At 36.8% G+C, this 21,828-nt stretch overlaps 1 protein-coding gene across 2 annotated transcripts in view; it reads right to left on the bottom strand.

Moving 5' to 3' along the window:
- Positions 1 to 21,828, bottom strand: part of GAS2L3 (growth arrest specific 2 like 3) — a 34,696-nt gene that overhangs the window by 5,831 nt on the left and 7,037 nt on the right. Inside the window, exons 2-7 of one of the 2 annotated variants that reach the window (XM_069581059.1) lie at positions 16,360 to 16,407; positions 10,436 to 10,604; positions 8,484 to 8,599; positions 4,053 to 4,194; positions 3,192 to 3,255; positions 2,392 to 2,530 (exon numbers count right to left, since the gene is read on the bottom strand). In XM_069581059.1, the coding sequence (XP_069437160.1) occupies positions 2,392 to 2,530; positions 3,192 to 3,255; positions 4,053 to 4,194; positions 8,484 to 8,599; positions 10,436 to 10,604; positions 16,360 to 16,383 (654 nt within the window). In that variant the 5' untranslated portion in view covers positions 16,384 to 16,407. The remainder of the gene's footprint in view (positions 1 to 2,391; positions 2,531 to 3,191; positions 3,256 to 4,052; positions 4,195 to 8,483; positions 8,600 to 10,435; positions 10,605 to 16,359; positions 16,408 to 21,828) is intronic. The other variant, XM_069581060.1, reaches the window with a different exon arrangement.

The raw sequence follows: 21,828 nt of genomic DNA, 5'->3' as shown, positions 1-21,828 counted from the left end.
ATTTAAAGACAGCTCAACTATTATCTCTAATCTTCTGTGTTAGTAGCTCAGACATGTCTGACTCTTTGCTACCCCATGGGCTGTGGCCTTCCAGGCTCCTCTGTCCATGGAACTCTCCAGGCATGAATACTGGAGTGGGTTGCCATTTCCTTCTCCAGGGGATTTTCCCAACCCAGGGATCAAACCTGGGCCTCCCGCATTGCAGGCAGATTCTTCACCATCTGAGACTTAGGCATTTACTAATCTAATAAAAGTTAGCAGTGATGAAGTATTGAGTCTCTCTCTCGCTCTCTGCCCAAGTGCAGTCAGACTCACTGTGTACTCACTGATCACCAGAAAAGGTCTGTGAATGTGCACACACTGAAGTCAATTAAAAACACATTCATTAGCTCATAAGAAATGTATGAGTTCATTACTAAGCTTGAATTGTTTTAAGACCTGGATTAATATATGTCAAGTCAGGGAGAAGGAAATGGCAACCCACTTCAGTATTCCTGCCTGGGAAATCCCATGGACAGAGGAGACTGGTGGGCTACAGTCCATGGAGTCGCAAAGAGCCAGACACAGCTGAGTGACTAAACGAGAACAACAAAATTTAAAGCCAAGAAAGCCAACAGAATAAAGAATTAAAAGTATGCTTTTATATATATATATATATATATATATATATATATATATATATATATGTCAGATATATGTCAGATAAAGTTTAACCTAGAATTTTCACTTGTCTCCTAATGCTATGCTACAGTAATACTATGGGGGAATATTCAGATTATGTTCCAAAGTTACTGTTAAAATAGACATAGACATAGTTGTATCTATTCACCTAAGATAGGGTAAATTCTAAAAATCTCAACTCAAGAGACATTTTTCTAAAAATACTTGCTTTATTTCAAATAGTCTGCTACGGAGATGAGAGTTGAACTACCTCTACTCCTCAAGGGATTTACAAAATTTTTAACTATAGTAAATATCTTACAAATGGTAAAAACTGAAATAAAAATTTAGGAATTCTATATTCAAAACATGGAAATTAAAACAAATTGACTCAATGAAAATATTTCCTGAGATATGTGTGACTTGAAAAAAAGTCACATATCAGCCACTATGGAAAATATTTTGTTCTCCTAAAATGACATTTTTGAAAAATCAAGACCATCTTTATTTTTCTCAACTATTTGTCATACAGAGTATATCTAAACAAATTCAGTTAACTGAATACAGACATGATATTAAAGAAAGTCTCTTCAGATATACTTAGTGTAGCTGAACACTAACAGAAATTTATGACTGTCTTAATTATCTACCCAAGACGACACTTATGGATTCATCTGGGGCCCAATCAGAAGTGTCTGGATTTATCTCTCAACATCATTCATTTAACAAAATAGCATGATTACAAATAGAACTGATTTTCATATGCCATTCAATCAAGTTTATCTTGTTCATAGCCTGGGTATATGTGCATGTATATGTACACACATTCACACACACACATACATACCACACGCAAAGGATGGCTAAAAATAATCTGAACTTGAGGAAAGAATTTATAATTATTTAAACCATTTATAAATCAGATAAAAAAGTAATTTGAAAGGAGGTAATTATTTCAGTCATTATTTTCTATCCATTAAAGTTTCTTAGGTACACAGAACTGCAATTCTATACTCTTCACAGCACTCAAAAAACTGAATCAGATAGCAATTGCTCCCTATTTTAGACACGATCCTAAGATCTTGGCAGATCAGGTATGTATAGGTGGACATTGAATATATTCATACAGCACATACAGGTTTCAAGAAATGTGTTTTCTTTTAGTTTTCATAACAAGACTAAAGGTAACTTATTTTCTTTGTTCAAAATATCAAACACCACTTATATTCAGCAGTACAAATTAGCACTAACCCACAATATAAATAAGGTGGTGAATCTAAATGAAGTACTAAATACTGTGACTAAAAAAAATGTTCTCCTCTGGTTTTATCTATTGGATAATTAACATTTTAACATTAAAGAAATAGCTAGAGAAATTAAAATCATCTTTGAAGTCTCTACCCTAACATCCATTATTTTCATTCTCCTTGTTCTGATATATACTTTATACAAAATAAACATTTTTCTTATTGCTATACGGTCTTCATAATGATCACATAAAATGATTACTCTGTAAAGATAATGAATCCTAATTTACCTAATCAATGTCCAATTTGAGAGTATTTATATCGCTTCCAATTTTGCACACTTACAAATAACAGTGCAATAAACACTTACATTCGTGCTATGTTTTTTCCCCTTTTCAATTACAATAAAAATGAAAGAGGAACACTTCTGGAAAATTATGAGACTGACGCATCACAGTTGAAAGAAAGTGTGACAGTTACTTACAGCTTCGTGCAGCTCTTCATGCTGACAACACGATTTTGGAATGCTGATGGAATCTTCAGGCCCAGAAGTATTAAGTAAAGTCTCTTCTAGTTCAATTTCTTTCTCAAGTTTTACTAATACTGGTGGCTCAACCCCGTATCTGAAAATCAATTATGAGGTCTCATCAATCAAGTGAAGTCTGAGGCAAGTACTTACATGTATATCACAATAGGTTATTTTTTAATTTTAAATAAAGTCTGTATGACTCTCTTCTACCAGTAGTTTCATCGGAACATCTGGAAATGCTTTTTAATGTCTCTTAGACTGCCAAAAATTCAGATTATCACCTTTACACCACAGCATATGTATTTGGGTTATTGAATGCTCCCAATATTCAACCTGGGATCCTAAAGGTACCTTTAAAAATCAACTCATGAGTGAAGATAGAACTGAAGTAGGTATGGAGAATACCAAACCTTGGCTTTCTTATCAAACCCTCTTTGTGTTCAAAGGACTTGCCTCTCTTTGAACTGCTTAAAGGTTGCATGTTCTTATTCTACTCTTAACCTAAAAAATCTAAGTGCCCATTTTTATAGTTTAATATTAAATAAAGGCAAGCTATAGGAACAAGCAAATGTTGACACAGCTCACATGAACAAAGTTACTAAAGGAACAAAAAGAAAGAAAAAATAGTAAATTAAGTTACTTTATTCCAATTAAAAAATATTTTCATTTATAGAAAATAGTATTCTAGATAAAATAAAGTAGCCTAAAACATCTTTATGACTTTGCACAAGCCTGAAATATTGTGGAATACATACCTTGAGACAATTCGACCAATTTCAAGAAGACAAAGATACACCTGTCTTGGATCTTTGTGCAAAACTGTGAAAAAATAAGACCACATATTTTAAGGGGCAAATTAAACAGGCAATTATACATATATAAATACTTTGAGGGAATTACAGACAGTCAAGTAAAAAAACTTAGATAGCTTTCAGTTTGGTCACTGCACAGACGCTTCTGTTGAATTAAATGAAATGAGAAAATATATCAATAATTCTCCAGTAGAGCATGATTTTTTTAAATGAATTGTCAAAAACATTAATCCATTTAGATAACCAAGTTGGCAGCGTCTGTTTATGAGGTAAATCTAAACACCATGAATATACATCATTTGACCTTCTGCTATTTCTGTAATTATATGGTCAAAGAGAGATTACCTTTAGACTTTATTGAGTAATTCTTGATTAAAACATTAGTTAGTTAATAAGCATTAGTCCAGAACTTTCCCATAGCCAATTCATTTAGGAAGCAACGTCTGTCTAGGCCATTCTAGATATATAGGATTTATAACTATAAATGAAAAGTTTAATCATGTATTTGATTTGGAATCTGATTTTCCAATTGTTTCACATCTATTTAGAACATAAATTTTTCTAGGAAAATGAGATGTGGCATTTGAGTTCTTATTTGGAAAGAAGAACTAGAAGTGAGGCGTACAAAAATATCCTGCTGCTGCTAAGTCGCTTCAGTCGTGTCCGACTCTGTGCGACCCCATAGACGGCAGCCCACCAGGCTCTGCCGTCCCTGGGATTCTCCAGGCAAGAACACTGGAGTGGGTTGCCATTTCCTTCTCCAAAACTATCCTAATAAACATTAAATATGACTACAACATTTACCTAAACCTTCAGATTCAAAGAGGTAAGTCTCATCAACCCCAATATGCCTGCACCAGTGAAGGAAGTTCGCAGTATTGTCTCTAGCAAAGAATGAACCAGATGCAGCATCTTTCTTACAGGGCACTTTTCTCATTGGAAAATTCTGGAAAAGACAAAAGAATAATTTCAAACAGGTATCAAGAATATTTTCATTAGATATTCATTTTAATATGGGCATTAAAATGGGCATTAATAAATGTTTAGTCCCTTGAAGGTAGCTAAAGATTTACAGCACTAGGGAGAAATGCATCTTCAAAAATTATTTTGCTTTATTTAATAAGTATTGGGTTGGCCTAAAGGTTTGTTTGGGTTTTTCCATAAGATTGTACAGAAAAACTCGAATGAACTTTTTGGCCAACCCAATATATTCCATAAAGTCATTTTTAGGAAAACAATCTGGTCAAAATTAGCAGTTCAGTTCAGTTCAGTTACTCAGTCATGTCTGACTCATTGTGACCCCATGGACTGTAGCACACCAGGCACCCCTATCCATCACCAACTCCCAGAGTTTACTCAAACTCATCTCCATTGAGTTGGTGATGCCATCCAACCATCTCATCCTCTGTCGTCCCCTTCTCCTCCTGCTTCAATCTTTCCCAGCATCAGGGTCTTTTCCAATGAGTCAGTTCTTCAAATCAGGTGGCCAAAGTATTGGAGTTTCAGCTTCAGCAGCAGTCCTTCCAATGAATATTCAGAACTGATTTCCTTTAGGATGGACTGGTTGGACCTCCTGGCAGTCCAAGGGACTCTCAAGAGTCTTCTCCAGCACCACAGTTCAAAAGTATCAATGCTTCGGCACTCAGCTTTCTTTATATTCCAACTCTCACATCCATACATGACTACTAGAAGAATCATAGCTTTGACTAGATGGACCTTTGTTGGTAAAGTAATGTCTCTGCTTTTTAATTTCATGACTGCAGTCACCATCTACAGTGATTTTGGAGCCCCCTAAAATAGTCTGCCACTGTTTCCCCATCTATTTGCCATGAAGTGATGGGACCAGATGCCATGATCGTAGTTTTTGGAATGTTGAGTTTTAAGCCAATTTTTCACTCTCCTCTTTCATCAAGAGGCTCTTTAGTTGTTCTTCAGTTTCTACCATAAGCATTGTGTCATCTGCATATCTGAGATTATTGATATTTCTCCCAGCAATCTTCATTCCAGCTTGTGCTTCATCCCAGTCCAGCATTTCTCATGATGTACTCTGCATATAAGTTAAATAAGCGGGGTGACAGTAACAGCCTAGATGTACTCCTTTCCCGATTTGGAACCAGTCTGTTGTTCCATGTCTAGTTCTAACTGTTGCTTCCTGGCCTGCATACAGATTTCTCAGGAGGCAGGTTAGGTGGTCTGGTATTCCCATCTCTTTCAGAATTTTCCACAGTTTGTTGTGTTCCACACAGTCAATGGCTTTGGCATAGTCAATAAAGCAGACATAGATGTTTTTCTGGAACTCTCTTGCTTTTTCAATGATCCAGTGGATTTTGGCAATTTGATCTCTGGTTCCTCTGCCTTTTCTAAATCCAGCTTGAACATCTGGAAGTTCACAGTTCACATACTGTTGAAGCCTGGCTTGCAGAATTTTCAGCACTACTTTGCTAGTGTGTGAGATGAGTGCAATTGTGCAGTAGTTTGAGCATTCTTTGGCATTTCCTTTCTTTGGAATTGGAATGAAAACTGACCCTTTCTGTCCTGTGGCCACTGCTGAAATTTCCAAATTTGCTGGCATATTGAGTGCAGCACTTTCACAGCATTATCATCTAGGATTTGAAAGAGCTCAACTGGAATTCCATCACCTCCACTAGCTTTGTTCATTGTGATGCTTCCTAAGGACCACTTGACTTCACATTTCAGGATGTCTGGCTCTAGGTGAGTGATCATCCATGGTGATTATCTGGGTCATGAAGATCTCTTTTGTATAGTTCTTCTGTGTATTCTTGCCACCTCTTCTTAATCTCTTCTGCTTCTGTTAGGTCCATACCATTTCTGTCCTTTATTGTACCCATCTTTGCATGAAAAGTTCCCTCAGTATCACTAACTTTCTTGAAGTGATCTCTAGTCTTTCCCATTCTATTGTTTTCCTCTATTTCTTTGCATTGATCACTGAGGAAGACTTTCTTATCTCTCCATACTATTTTTTGGAGCTCTGCATTCAAATGGGTATATCTTTCCTTTTCTCTCGTCTTTCGCTTCTCTTCTTTTCATAGCTGTTTGTAAGGCCTCCTCAGACAACCATTTTGCCTTTCTGCATTTCTTTTTCTTAGGGATGGTCTTGATCACTGCCTCTTGAACAATGCCATGAACCTCCGTCCATAGTTCTTCAGGCACTCTATCTATCAGATCTAATCAGCTGAATCTATTTGTCACTTCCACTGTATAATCGTAAGGGATTTGATTCAGGTCATACCTGAATGGGTCTAGTGGTTTTCCCTACTGTCTTCAATTTAAGTTTGAATTTGGCAATAAGGAGTTCATGATATGAGCCACAGTCAGCTACCAGTCTTATTTTTTCTGACTATAGAGCTTCTCCATCTTTGGCTGCAAAGAACATAATCAATCTGATTTTGGTGTTGACCATCTGGTGATGTCCATGTGTAGAGTCTTCTCTTGTGTTGTTGGAAGAGGGTGTTTGCCATGATCAGTGCATTCTCTTGGCAAAACTCTATGAGCCTTTGCCCTGCTTCATTCTGAGCTCCAAGGCCAAATTTGCCTGTTACTCCAGGTGTTTTTTTATTTCCTCCTTTTCATTCCAGTCTCTTATAATGAAAAGGATATCTTTTGGGGTGTTAATTCTAGAAGGTTTTAAGAATAACAGAATTCCAAAGCACATCTTTACAGTACATCTCTCCAAACATAAATACAAACACAAAATTATTGCTGTTAAAAGTTTATAGACAGACTAATTTTTGCTTACTTCCTTATTTGCAGATTTACAAACACGGTTCTGAGTTTCTTGAGGAGAACTTCACCAATGAAATAGTAGCCCATTCTTAATTCAAGATCTTCAAAAATCGATGATCTAAGTTTTACAGAATCCTATGTTTTTATTTTTACTATCTGGACCAAATAATCCTGCTGAGGCTGCACAGTTTTTCAGTTTTGTCTTAAATTTTTACTTGAAATAAGAAACTCATGTATAAGGTTTTTTAAAATGCAGCAGGCATAGTAGGGTATGTCTTTCTGCCACCTCTACCCCTCCGTTCCTTCCACTCCCTGGAGATAACCACTATTACCAGTTCCTTATATTTCCTTCCTGTTGCTATTATTTTCCAGAGTTAAAATAGGTTTCTGAGTTTTTTAATTGTATGTATGTGTGTGTGTGTGTATATATATATATATATATATATATATAAAATCAAACAACACTGCCAAATGCAATGATGGTTAGTAGCAACTGAAATCTCATTCACATTTCAGTAAGACATACACAAGCATATGTGTCCCTACATACTGCTGCATAAACACACTATTCTGTAGTCTGATTTGCGTAAGTGCATATGCATACTTAATGACAGGTTGCAGGCATCCTTTAGGGTAAATAAAATAGTCATTTCTAATGAACAGATAATATTCTACTATTTAGGTACCATAATTAATTTTAAACAACTTCTTTACTGACGAGCATTTAGGTTCTTAAATTTTTTTTGCACAATAGTTCTTGTGAATTTGTGGTTTTTTAGAATAAATTCCTGGAATTAGAATTATGTTATACATCAAACAATATGCTTTATTTTCAATGTGATATGTATTACTTATTTTCTCCCAGAAAGATGATACTAGTTTATATTTCTACCAGCACTAGGCTCATGCTTAGAACCCACTCGCAAACCTCAGATCCCATGAATGAAAACATCCATATTTGATAAAAAGAGAGAAAACCTTATCTACTTCAAATCGCAACCTCACAGCCAATTGAGGAAAACTGTCTAAGAAAAGTATTATTCATTCAACCAATACTTATAGAATTTACCATCAACATAGTATATAAGGAATAATAAGATGATGATGAAGATAGCTCTTAACTGTGTGCCAGGAACCATCATAACCTCTTTTTTCATTTAACTCTTACAGTAATCCTATAAGGAAGGTACTATTATTCTCAGGCAGAGCTAGCTATTACATATTTATTATACACCAGGCACTAAGCTAACCACTATCTCTATATTATCTCATTTAATTTTGTTGACTGTTCGAAACTATATTCTATAAGGTAAATGTTAATATCTCCATTTTACAAGTGAGAATTTTTTTTAAGATGCTCAAAAAGATTAAGTAAATTATCCAAGATTTACATATAGTTGAGGTAAAAGTTTATAACCTTGTAGAAAAGTGTCCATAAACAAATCAATATGTACCGAAGTACAATATCACTACTGTCAAACATTTTCTTACCACAGGTTCTTCAGAGTTGCATGTTTTCACCATGTTTTGAAGAACATCAATCAGTTGGCATAAGAGCACTCCATTATCAAGTTCTTCCAATAGCCTTTCGGCCTTAACTTCAATACCTAAGAACATATTTCAAAGCTAAGATTCTTCCAGAAATGGTAAATCCAAACAATATGGCTAAAATTTAATTAAATGTAATCAGATTATAGCTGAAACACAAGACAAACACTAGATCAGATCCCAGGTATTCACTCTTAGATATTATAGTTAAAACAGCAGATAATGTCAAATTAAGTGAAAGTCAAATGAAACAAAAACATCTGTGGTATAGAAGCACAGAAAAAATAAAATGACATTTACTTTATTTCATTTAAAAACACCGAAGTGTTTTATATTTCAATATTCACTATTCAGTTTTGATTCACTGCACATTACAGCTGCATGCACAAGAAAGATTCTCTGTAAGATGGATTTTGTTGCAATTTAAAAATGAAAGAACAATATAACAAGCATTCAGGAAATATCAGCTTTTCACCTCTAAAATCCTCTTTTTGGAAGCATTATTACATAATATTCAAAATAATAATAATTCATAATAATTATTCATAATAATATTCAAAAAATTATCCAAATCTTCAAACTGATATGAGATCTTTAGAGTGAGTGTTTAGTGTGTGTTTAATTATCTTGAAAGACCATAGATGAGATGTATGTATACTTTTTCATGAAAACTTTGGAAGACTACACAAAATTCTGTTATTTAAAAGAGATTTCCCCCACCCCCTGCCCCCAGGGGTAAAGTTCAGAGCACTCACACCCTCTGAGTAAAGAAGTAAGATGCCATGTATTACCCATCCCAACACTTCCTCCTAGGTTTCATATGCCTGTGCCCCTCAGAGCTTCAGAAACAGAAGTGAAGTGAAAGTTGCTCAGTTGTGTCCAACTCTTTGCAACCCCATGGATGGTACAGTCCACGGAATTCTCCAGGCCAGAATACTAGAGTGGGTAGCCATTCCCTTCTTCAGGAGATCTTCCCAACCCAGGGATCAAACTCAGGTCTCCCACATTGCAGCTGGATTCTTCACCAGCTGAGCCACCAGGGAAACAGAAATCATTTTAATTACAGCATATATTCCACCCAGAATCTCATGCTTTACACAGGTTTAAGGAGGGGGGGATGTGAGAGTTGGACTGTGAAGAAAGCTGAGCACAGAAGAATTGATGCTTTTGAACTGTGGTGTTGCAGAAGACTCTTGAGAGTCCCTTGGACTACAAGGAGATCCAACCAGTCCATTCTAGAGGAGATCAGTCCTGGGTGTTCTTTGGAAGGAATGATGCTAAAGCTGAAACTCCAGTACTTTGGCCACCTCATGTGAAGAGTTGACTCATTGGAAAAGACTCTGATGCTGGGAGGGATTGGGGGCAGGAGGAGAAGGGGACGACAGAGGATGAGATGGCTGGATGGCATCACCGACTCGATGGACATGAGTTTGAGTGGACTCCGGGAGTTGGTGATGGGCAGGGAGGCCTGGCGTGCTGCAATTCATGCGGTCGCAAAGAGTCGGACACGACTGAGTGACTGAACTGAACTGAACCGAAGTGGGGGGAAAAAATCAATGAAATATAGACTCCCAAATTAGACCAATACACTTAATTTTTTTTTTAATGTTAACAATGAAAACATTGATTATTCACAGCTTTTAACTACTTGACCACTACTTGACCTCTACCATTAAGCCTCAAACTTGCTTACTATTCAAACCCTGGGGGTCAGAGTGAACCAGAATATCTTCTGTAAGATAGAATGTAAGTTTGGTGACAATAAGGATATCAAATATTTCCTTCTCTAGAGGATCCCCAACCTCTGGAACAATGATTCCTTGACAAAGAGTAAGATTCTCAGTAAACATTACTGGGTAAGAGAACATAATTTTGAGTATTTTTGCGAGCCTTACCTAATAAACCATTTAACCAGATTGACAGGTCTTCTTGCATGGGCAACAGGGTGGCCTCATGCCTCACAGCTATCCACTCATCATACTGACAAACATCAGCCAAACCTGGCCCATGTCTGGGGGTCAGAGGACTCCGTGGACTTAGAGGCAGGTCTTCTCCAAACCACACCTAGAGAAAACATCAACCAATGGGAGCAACTTGTTCAGAGTCAGGATTCCAATGTTTATTTAAATAATGAATCATAGGCTATATTTAATATACACGTATATAGAGCTGCAGCAGCTCACAGAAAGTTAACAAACTAGAAGCAAACTATTAAGTCTAGATACTTGACTTACTTTCCAGATTTAATTCTGTGACAAATGTAAGTGAATCTCTAACTAATGGATTCTACTGTCAAATCAAGGGGATAAAAGTTAACACATAATTATTTTTCTTTCACTTGTTAGCTGAGTAAGTTTAACAAGTTACCTGACCAGAGTCTCAGCATCTTGGTTGTAAAATCAGTTAATAATACATCTTTGTAGAATGTAGAAGACCTCAGTTTGATCCCTGGTTTGGGAAGATCCCCTGGAGAAGGGAAGGGCTACCCATTCCAGTAGTCTTGCCTGGAGAATTCTATGGACAGAGGAACCTGGCAGGCTATAGTCCATGGGGTTGTAAAGAACTAGACATGACTGAGTGACTAATACCCTTGTAGAATATAGCACTGGGCCTAATATTTGTTGAATAATGGACAAATAAATGAATGAGTGCACAGATGGCATTTTATAAACTTTAAATCCTAACAACAGTGTTATCTAATAATAAAAACCTATATAATCTGGTCCATCACCTGCTATTGCAAGGCCCACAAGCTAAAAATGATTTTTACATTTAAAAATGGTAGTTATATAAGCACCTACATAATAGCTTCAATTTTGCCTACCAACTCACAAAGTCAAAACTATTTACTAACTGGTCAACCCCTGGTTTAAAACAAAAACTGACATAAACACGCTATCAAACCAACACTTGCAAATTTTGAAATACAATTAGATGTACTTTTAATATAGACTTATTGAGAAAAGACTGTGCTAAATTTCAATTGAGGAAAGAGTACCCAAGCCCAAGTGGTGAAGGGGTTCTCACAGGAGGGGAGAAACAGAGGACCAGAGCTTGAGTGAGGTGACAAGGTATCTACTACACATGGGTACAGCCCCAAGCACAGTGGCAGACCCTAGGCAAGGCAAGGAGGGTGTCCACTGGGGACAATGGGGGGACGTCCCAGTGCAGGGTGTCAGAACCCAGCTGAGCTGAGAAGGGCATCAACTTAGGGGGAGGTGGCAGTAACAATGGGAGACATGAGGATTTATCAAGTTGAAGCCAGGTTTCTTCCTGCCAAAGAAGAGACGTGTAACTATGGACTGAGAGAAAATTAGAATGAACTCTATGGTGTAGGAATGCAGTATCTTTTACCAGAAAGCAAAGAAGTACTTAAAGAATGATGGAGACATGCAAAAGGATCCAGAAGTCAACTTGAAGGGACTTCTGCCGGCTACATTAAGAACAATTTGAGCATCAAAATAATGATGTAAGGGAATTATAACACACAATAAAATGGACAACTCTGAGTTCACGCAGATACAAATAAATGAATACACTGGAATTCTGATGAGGGATGAGATTTTCATACAGTTTCAAAGAACTTCCACAGAAATACTTATTAGAAAGAAAGAGTAATTTCACAGTTGAGAAACTTATCAGGCAGCAACTTAACTGAGTGACACAAGTGAATATGATCAATAATAGGACAAATCAAAATCATATGCCACTTGATGGGATGTAGTGAGATGAAACAGCATCCCTCTGTGATATTCCTGCCAAGATGCATAACCTCAATCTAATCACGAGAAATATCAGGTAAATCTAAATTGAGGGACATTCTACAAAATAATTGGTCTATAATATTCAAAAGTGTGAAGGTCATTAAAGAAAGCAAAGACTGAGAGACTGCTCTGGACTGATAGAGAATAAGGGACACGACAACTAAATGCAACATGTGATTCTGAAATGGACACTATTGGGACAACTGGCAATATTTGAAAGTGGTCTGAATATTAGCTGGCAGTACTGCAGAGTCAATATCCTGACTCTGATGATTTCATGGTAGTTTTATAGCAGGAAGTCCTTGCACATGAGAAATACACTACTGAAGTTTGGAAGTAAGGGGGCACAAGATCTGCAACCTATTTTCAAATGGTTCAGCAAACAAATAACTTCTGTTCTACACTTAACAATTAGTTGTAGGTTTGTGATTGCTTTTAAGTAAAAAAATTTTTAAGTTTTCTAAAAAAAAAAAGGCATAAATATAGGCAATATCAAGTGAATCTAGTTCTTTCTTGATTTTTAAAAGTGGATAATTTCCTCCCTAAAATATATTAAATTCACTGAAGTTTATTTGAGGCAAGTCTTAACTATATCAAATTAAAAGCCATATCAACACCATTGTTAGTCTAGACAAACTTGGAGGGAAAAAAAGAGCCCATTTCAATCTCCTGTGGTAAGAAATAAACACATTTTTTAAAAATCCCAAAGGCAAAGAAAGACAAGGAATATGTACCACCAGACGCAAGCAGGAGTAGCAAAACTTAAAAGTACCCAAAGACAAAGAGAAACAAAACTATTTGAGGGGCAGTGGTTCAGGAAAATACATGAGGATCCTATAAAGTTTTAGGAAAAAGATTTTGTTTATTTCCCCAAATTCTCTTAGAATTATTTCAAAGGGAGTATAGCAGCAATTTAATATCTAAATCTTCCCTTCATAAGCACATCTTGTTTCTGTTTGTAATCCCAGGACTCTGTATAAGACCTAGCACATGATATGCAACCAAAAATATTAGCTGAAAAATTGAGGAATAGATACTAGTAAATGACTTTTTGCACCATCAAAATCAAGATGCACCTTACAATCAATGGTATTTTATAGTCAATACAATGTTATTTGTCTTTTATTTGAGCTGACAAGTCAGAGAAGATGTGAATGTTTGCCAAAGAAAAATGGGTATTAGCTAGGAAGGTGGTCTTGAAAAAACTGTGTGTGAAAATGGAGAGGTAAAATTAACAAAAGTCATTCTAAATTTCTTGCCATGTTAGGGAGACAAGTACTTGGATATTCCTATTATTGCAAACAGAAAACCATAAAAACCTGGGTTGATAAAAAGGAAGGAACTTGAGTCAGTTGCAGTGAGGTGGGTAAACCTAGAGCCTCTTACACAGACGAAGTAAGTCAGAGAAAAACAAGTGTCATATGTTAATGGATATATACGGAATCTAGGGGGAAAAGATAGTGCTGATGGGCCTAGTAGAGAGCAGACCTGTGGACACAGCAGGGAAGGTGAGGGTGGGCTAAGCTGAGACAGCAGCACTGATGTCTGCACTATCGCGTGTAAAGCAGACGGTGGGAGCTGCTGTATAAGGCAGGGAGCCCAGCCTGGCGCTCTGTGAGGACCGAGAGCGGCGGGATTGGTGGGGAGGGGACATATATAATTATGACTGATTCACATTGTTGTACAGCAAAAACCAACACAACATTGTAAAGCAATTAGCATATCAATGTTGTTAAAAGTTAGATGTTAACAACAAAGTCTGCATGTATAAAGACTGTTCTCAAACATACTGAAAACTGTCATATTGCAAAGATTCCTAACCATAGGCAGTCTACAGAAGAACTTGAATCAGTACACAACTTACTGATCTAACTGACATTTAGGCAAAAATTTAGGCCTATGTACAAACAGTCCTTTTCTGAGAGAGAGAGAGTTCATAGTTTTTGTCAGGTTTTTAAAAGGGACTAGGACCCAAAAGAGATTAGGAGCTATAGTTCACTGATTTTTAGACTGTAAGTTTATTTACTAATCAGAACCATGGACATAAAAAGGGGCAAGGAAGGCCTTCATGAATTAAGTGAATAAGAAACAAATTGAAAACAGCTGTCTACTGGGTGCCTCCTCTCTGCAAGGCATTTAGGAATAATGAAATCTAATTAGCAAAGAGGTGAATGAAAATCCTAGGAAGTTCTCACATTCACCAGGGAAAGAAGCAAAAACTTCCACGAGGGATGCCAAGAGTACTCTTGAAAAAGAATCACTAGAGGTGGATCTGTGTAATCTAGATGAGAGAAAGGTTCATGGAACTACAAGAAAACACTGTGAAAAAAAAAATTCATCAAGAAAGTATTAATGGCCAGTAGGCTGGAAATGAGAAAAATATGGTCAATATGCAATGATAAAAAGCACTCAATAAGGAAGAAAACATAATCAACATGAAATTGATGACATGCAGAGACCTGGATAAAAAGAGACATGTAAATACTCAGATAAAAATGGATTTTAGAAATAAGTTCTGAGCATACTCAATGTGGATTAGAGAGGACCCAAATAGGAAAAATAAGACCTTTTGGGAGGCTGCCATGAAATGTCAAGTCCCAAAGTGAAATGAAAGTCACTCATTCGTGTCTGACTCTGTGACCCTATGGACTATACATTCCATGGAATTCTCCAGGCCAGAATACTGGAGAAGGTAGCCTTTCCCTTCTCCAGGGGATCTTCCCAACCCAAGAATCTCCCACATTGCACACATCTCCCTGAGCCACAAGGGAAGCCCAAGAATACTGCGGTGGGTAGCCTTTCCCTTCACCAGGGTATCTTCCTGACCCAGGAATCGAACTAGGGTCTCCTGCATTGCAGGTGGATTCTTTACCAACTGAGTTATCAGGGAAGTCCAAAAGGAAAACACTATGAAAGCATTTACTAGCAGAGTTGGAAGACAGAGCTGCACAGCACAGGAGGAGAGAAAGCAACATCACAGCCTGAGTTGTTCTTAACCATTTGATAAATTATCTTCTCTAGGCTATCACCCACTGTTATCTTGATGTCTTCTTTCTTAATTAAAAAAAAAATAAAAGGCTCTCATGACCCAGGTATAATCTCCAGTTTTACAGTTGGGTAATTTTGTTGTACCAATGATACAACCAAACTTCCTAAGTGCCTACTATGTAACACATTCCAGGACACATCTTGCTCATGTTATCTCACTGATTCCTAAATTCCTAATATTCCTAATAATAGGAATATTCCTAACATTCCTAAATATTCCCTAAAAAATAAGTGCTATTATCCTTACCTTAGAGGCAAGGAAGTGGGAACTCAGAGAGGTAAAATAACTTGTCAGGACCTCACGCAGTGGCAGAACTAAAATCAGACATGAAATCTGATTGACTCTACAGTTCTCCCTTTCCAAGGCAAACTTTATTATCAGTTGCTTGCATCTTTCTAAGTAGACCTTCCAGGCAGTTTTTAAGTTAAAATTCAGTCATGTTCTATGTACATCGAAACAAAGAAAACTTTAAAGGATATAAGTACTAACTCTGGAAATCATTCAAATTCAAAGGTAGGATTATTCTGGTTTGTCTCATTATTTCCATCTTGCTTCTCCTCACCAAAAAACTAACCAAAAAAATCCACACTTTAAATTTTAAGTTTTAATACCATGTTATTTACAGGCATTAAAGGACACATGTACAATTATCTAAAATTAAAGTTTTTCATTTGTTTTCATTGAAAGCTCTTTTAACTACAAACACATCCTAAATTCTAATGAGAAGAAAATCACAAAATATTCTTTTTCCTGGGGTAGTGTAATTAAGATGAACTCACCAATCCTAAGGTATTTTTGATTCTTACAAATATGCAGTATAAATGAATGCTTAAAATTAAAGTCTTTTTAGAACTAGAAAGTAAAAATAGAGTATTTCTGTTATTAAATTTGATGTTTAAAAAACTAGTACAATAAAAAAAATTTGTGATAACTCTACTAACTATTGCAATCTTGTTACATTGATCTCATTAATTTAAATATATATTTTCCCAAGAAAACCACTTACTTGAATTGCAGGCAGCATGGTCATCTATACTGAAATGACACTTCTGTTCTGAAAATAAAACAAAACATTAATATTCACACAATGGTAGCTTTTCCATTCCCCAAACCTTCAACTTATAGGAAATCTGCTTTATTCTATTTGACGGAAAACCTAATACTTTTTCTTCTATTTGGAGTTATTTGATGATAGGAGAATTCAATCATACTCCTAGCTTATTCATAAAAGTACTCCTCATTTGAAAAAGGAAAACCTGAAACACTTTAATATGTAGTTTCCGGCACTAATATCAAAGAAACTCTTGAAGCATCTGACTAGTAAAATAAAATTAACAATAAAACTTAGTTTTAAATGAAAAATGCCCCAGAATTTCTCCCTGTGAAGACACTGTAAGTATAATGTAATACAAACATCACAATGACTGATACTGAAAGTATCTTTCATCTGATCTTTACAAAGAGATCATATAAGTTTATCTTAACTCCATATAAATTCACAAGCTAAACCATAAACCTCTTCTACCAGACAATAAGGTGAAAAAGAAAAAATATCAATTTTAACTATGAAACAATCCTCAATGCCTTTCTATAATAATTTTTCATAAGTTATTTTCTCCATGACGTGTTAAAGCCAAAAACCCAAAAGAAATAGGAATTCAAACTCTAAAGTACTACTCTTGAAACCTTCAAGAAAAAAAATACAACTTTAATTTAGATTAATACAACTCTTTAATATATTTTCAGAGAAAAAAAAGAGTTTGAAAACATTCAGAATAATACAGACTATATAAAACCTAGAATTTTTAGATTGCTGAGAGCAGTGTAATATGCTGGTCTATTTTTTAATTGTAAACCACCATTAAAACATTCTAAGAAAAAATAGGAAATGGCTTATAAGGCTATAATGTTCTCCATTTCCCAGGAAAAGTGACTTTCTTCCCCTAAGTCATACCAAACATACCTCAGGCACAGTGACCACTACACATCCCACTTTCCTCTCAGGAACACTTCTGGTACCGAAGCTGAAATGGAGCTAAACCTATCTGAAAAGTCTGATGTTACACATCACGTTGGTTTTGTTAAGAAGTCAAAGAACAGCAGAATGTTGCTGATATCATTTTTCCTTCTCTCTACCCTAGCAAAAGGCCAAAGTACAATTGAGCATTACAAATGAGCTTGTTATGCTTCCCACGAGCTAATTCAGTAGGGAATACATTTTCCTTTAGCATAAATAATCCTTTGTCCCTAACAGAGATCCACAGTAAGAAGCTTCCGAGACCATTTTTTAAAAATGCAGCAGAGAAGCTGCTCCCATTAAAATAAGGAGTCCCACATAATCAGACAAGAGCTTGAACAGTTGGAACTGCCAACCCCAAACAAAAGAAGGCTTAAATTATAAGGCGTGTGCAAATCAAGAACAGTGACACAGTCACAAAGCAGCTATCACAAGAATGTTTAGCAGTTGCATTTATTATGGAAAATTCAACAAAATTAGTTTTATGAAAGAAATGAAGAATTTGTGCACAACCTTCAGTCACTGAACTTTAGCAGTCTATTTAAATATAATATACACATACATATATATATTTTCCCACATCATTCTTATCTCATAGAACTATTTTAAAGATGACAAAAGGACAACCATCTTGATTACCTTTTAAAAGTAGTTATTTAATAAATGTTACTCAGATAAGTTATAACATATCTTCATATGTGGAAAACTATCATGTACACAAATATATGCTCTTACTGGAAAGCTTTTATTAGTTGATGAGACTCTATCAGTGAATCATCAATTAACTCCAGAGTATTCACTGTGTTCCAGATACTAAGAGCCAGTGATTTGATATTTTCGAGCCATTCTCTTTCTAAGCCATTTCTGTCTCAAGCATATAATCCCAAAAGCAGTTTCTTGTCTACTGCTAGCCCAGTCCCTAACCCGCATCACAACTGCAATTCTTGCCTCTTACTCAGCTTATTACCTACTTTCCTCTTATCTATCTTTCCCTAAAAGTCTCAGTCTCTACATTTTTTTTCCCACATAAACTAATTACACTGAATCAGCAACTCTTCACTTTGAAGCTGCATCTTAATTAGCAACTTACTGGCCTTTTTGGTTTCTGTTTTTTGTCTGTCTTTTTGGAGAAGACTACTTTAATTCTGTGCCATCTTGAGGAAGTCTTTTCCTTTAGATCTAGAGGGGGTCAGGGGGGTGGCAGGGGGAAGCTCTCATGTGACCAAGGCCAGACTACTTGCTAATGGGAGTCTTCAACAAGACAAACCACAAGTGAGGAATACCACGCTCAATTTTTTAAATCTGGAGAAAATGTTAGAAGCACATAATAAGCTCATCTACCTGAAACTTGAACTGAATTTGGGCCTAGTCCACTTTGCCCATGGGGTCACAAAAGAGTTGGACATGACTTACTGACTGAACAACAACATTCAGAAATAGTTTCAGCCATGAAATCCTTAAGATTATTTATCGTAAGGCTCTTTATACCAATTTGACTTCAGATCATGATGGGAATTAAAAAAAAAAAAAATGCCAGCCTGTGGAGCTGCTCCTTTGTTCCACAGCTGTAGGCTCTGAAACCAAGTACATTTTAATTCCTCACTCACATTATATTAATAAAATATGGTGGGGAGAGCACAAGCGGCAGGGCTCAGTCCTGGAACAAATCAAGGGCTGATTTGTAAAATAATGGCCAAAAAGCAAAGAAATAAAGTAAGACTCCTCAGAAAAATAACATTAATTGCCACTGCAACACACCGATAGCACCCAGCTGACAGATAACTGCCAAGACACATAAGCTGCAGGGATACGATAAATGCCCAGGTTGGCACAGTGGTCACTGCTGAGCAGGGAACGAAGGTGAGATTAGGATGGAAACCCACAGAGGCATCTGTACCAACAAGATTCTCATCCAAGAGAAGTGGTGAGAACACAAGTGTTCTTACATTACTGCATACTCCTTTCTGTGTGTCAAAAAACATTTCATCATTTTTAATGCTTCATTTAGAAAAACAGTTGGAAGAAAATATCCTGATTTGTTCAGGGGAATAAAAAAAACTATCTTCTCAGTTTTAAAATTCTGAGTCAAATATTTCTTAGTTGCCTAGAAGAGAAAATAGAAATGCTGTATTCATACCATCCCCTTCATGGATCACAGCCTTGTCGTGGTGAAGGGGCTTGTGTAACTCAACGAAACTATGAGCCATGCCATGCAAGGCCACCCAAGACAGACGGGTCATAGTGCAGAGTTCTGACAAACTGTGGTTCTCTGAAGGAGGAAATGGTAACCCACTTCAGTATTCTTGCCGTGAGAACCTCACAAACAGTATAAAAGGACAAAAGGATATGACACCAGAAGATGAGGCCCCCCAGCTTGGACGGTGTCCAATATACTACTGGGAAAGACCAGGGGGCAATTACTAATAGCTCCAGAAAGAATGAAGTGGTTGGGCCAACGTGGAAGCAATGCTCAGTTTATATGCATTATATGCTCATTATATGCTCAGTGGATATACCTGGTGGTAAAAGTAAAGTCTGATATGGTAAAGAACAATACTGCACAGGAACATGGTAAATTAGGTCCATGAATCAAGGTAAATTGGATGTGGTTAAATGCGAGATGGCAAGACTAAAGATTTATATCTCAGGAATGAGTGAACTAAAATAGGAATGGGCAAATTTAATTCAGATGACCATTATATCTACTATTGTAGGCAAGAATCCCTTAGAAGAAATGGATTAGCCCTCATAGTCAATAAGAGTCCAAAATGCAGTACTTGGGTGCAACCTCAAAAATAACAGAATGATCTCAGTTCATTTCCAAGGCAAATCATTCAACATCATAGTAATCCAAATCTATGCTTCAGCCACTGATGCTGAAGAAGCTAAAGGTGATTGGTTCTATGAAGACTATTGGAGAAGGCGATGGCACCCCACTCCAGGACTCTTGCCTGGAGAATCCCATGGACGGAGGAGCCTGGTAGGCTGCAGTCCATGGGGTTGCAAAGAGTCGGACACGACTGAGCGACTTCACTTTCCCTTTTCACTTTCATGCATTGGAGAAGGAAATGGCAACCCACTCCAGTGTTCTTGCCTGGAGAATTCCAGGGACAGGGGAGCCTGGTGGGCTGCCGTCTATGGGGTTGCACAGAGTCGGACACGACTGAAGCGACTTAGCAGCAGCAGCAGCAGCATGAAGACTATAAAACCTTCTAGAGCTAACACCAAAAAAAAAGATGTCCTTTTCATCATAGGGGATTGGAATGCAAAAGTAGGAAGTCAAGAGATACAGAGAATAATAGGCAAATTTTGGTTTTCTGGAGTACAAAATGAAGCAAGACAAAGGATAACAGTTTTGTCAAGAGAACACACTGGTCACTGCAAACACCCTTTTCCAACAGCACAAGAGAAGACTCTATACATGGACATCACCAGATGGTCAATACCAAAATCACATTGATTGTATTTTTTGCAGCTGAAGATGGAGAAGTTCTATACAGTCAGAAAAAAAAAAAAAAAAGACCTGGAGTGGACTGTGGCTCAGAACATGAGCTTCTTATTGCAAAATTCAGGCTTAAACTGAACAAAGTAGGGAAAACCACTAGACCATTCAAGTATGACTTAAATTAAATCCCTTATGATTATACAGGGAAAGTGACAAATAGATTCAAGGGATTAGATCTGGTAGACAGAGTGCCTAAAGAACTATGGACAGAGGTTCATTACATTGTACAGAAGGCAGTGACCAAAACTATCCCCAAGAAAAAAGAAATGCAAGGAAGCAAAGTGGTTGTCTGAGGCGGCTTTACAAATAGATGAGGAAAGAAAAGAAACTAAAGGCAAGGGAAAAGGGGAAAGATAAATCCAGCTGAATGCAAAGTTCCAGAGAACAACAAGGAAACATTAAAAAAAAAAAAAAAAAGCACCTACATAAATCAACAATGCAAAGAAACAGAGGAAAACAATAGAATGGGAAAGACTAGAAATTTCTTCAAGAAAACTGGAGATATCAAGGGAACATTTGATGGCCACCATAAAGGGCAGAAACAGTAAGGACCTAACAGAAGCAAAAGAGATTAAGAAGAGGTGGCAAGAATACACAGTAGAACTATACAAAAAAGGTCTTAATGCCCAAATAACCACGATGGTGGGTCACTCACCTAGAGCCAGATATCCTGGATGTGAAGTCAAGTGGGCCTTAGGAAGCATTACTATGAACAAAGTTAGTGGAGGTGACAATTCCAGCTGAGCTATTTCAAATCCTAAAAGATAATGCTGTTAAAGTGCTATACTCAGTATGCCACCAAATTTTGAAAACTCAGCAGTGGTCACAGGATTGGAAAAGGTCAATTTTCATTCCAATCCCAAAGAAGGGCAATGCCACAGAATGTTCCAACTACAATTGTGCTCATTTCACATGCTAGCAAGGTTATGCTCAAAATCCCTCATGCTAGAGGC

The sequence above is a fragment of the Ovis canadensis genome, chromosome 3 (assembly GCF_042477335.2).
Source record: "Ovis canadensis isolate MfBH-ARS-UI-01 breed Bighorn chromosome 3, ARS-UI_OviCan_v2, whole genome shotgun sequence".
NCBI classification, from domain to species: domain Eukaryota; kingdom Metazoa; phylum Chordata; class Mammalia; order Artiodactyla; family Bovidae; genus Ovis; species Ovis canadensis.
This window is presented reverse-complemented; position numbering and strand designations above follow the sequence as displayed.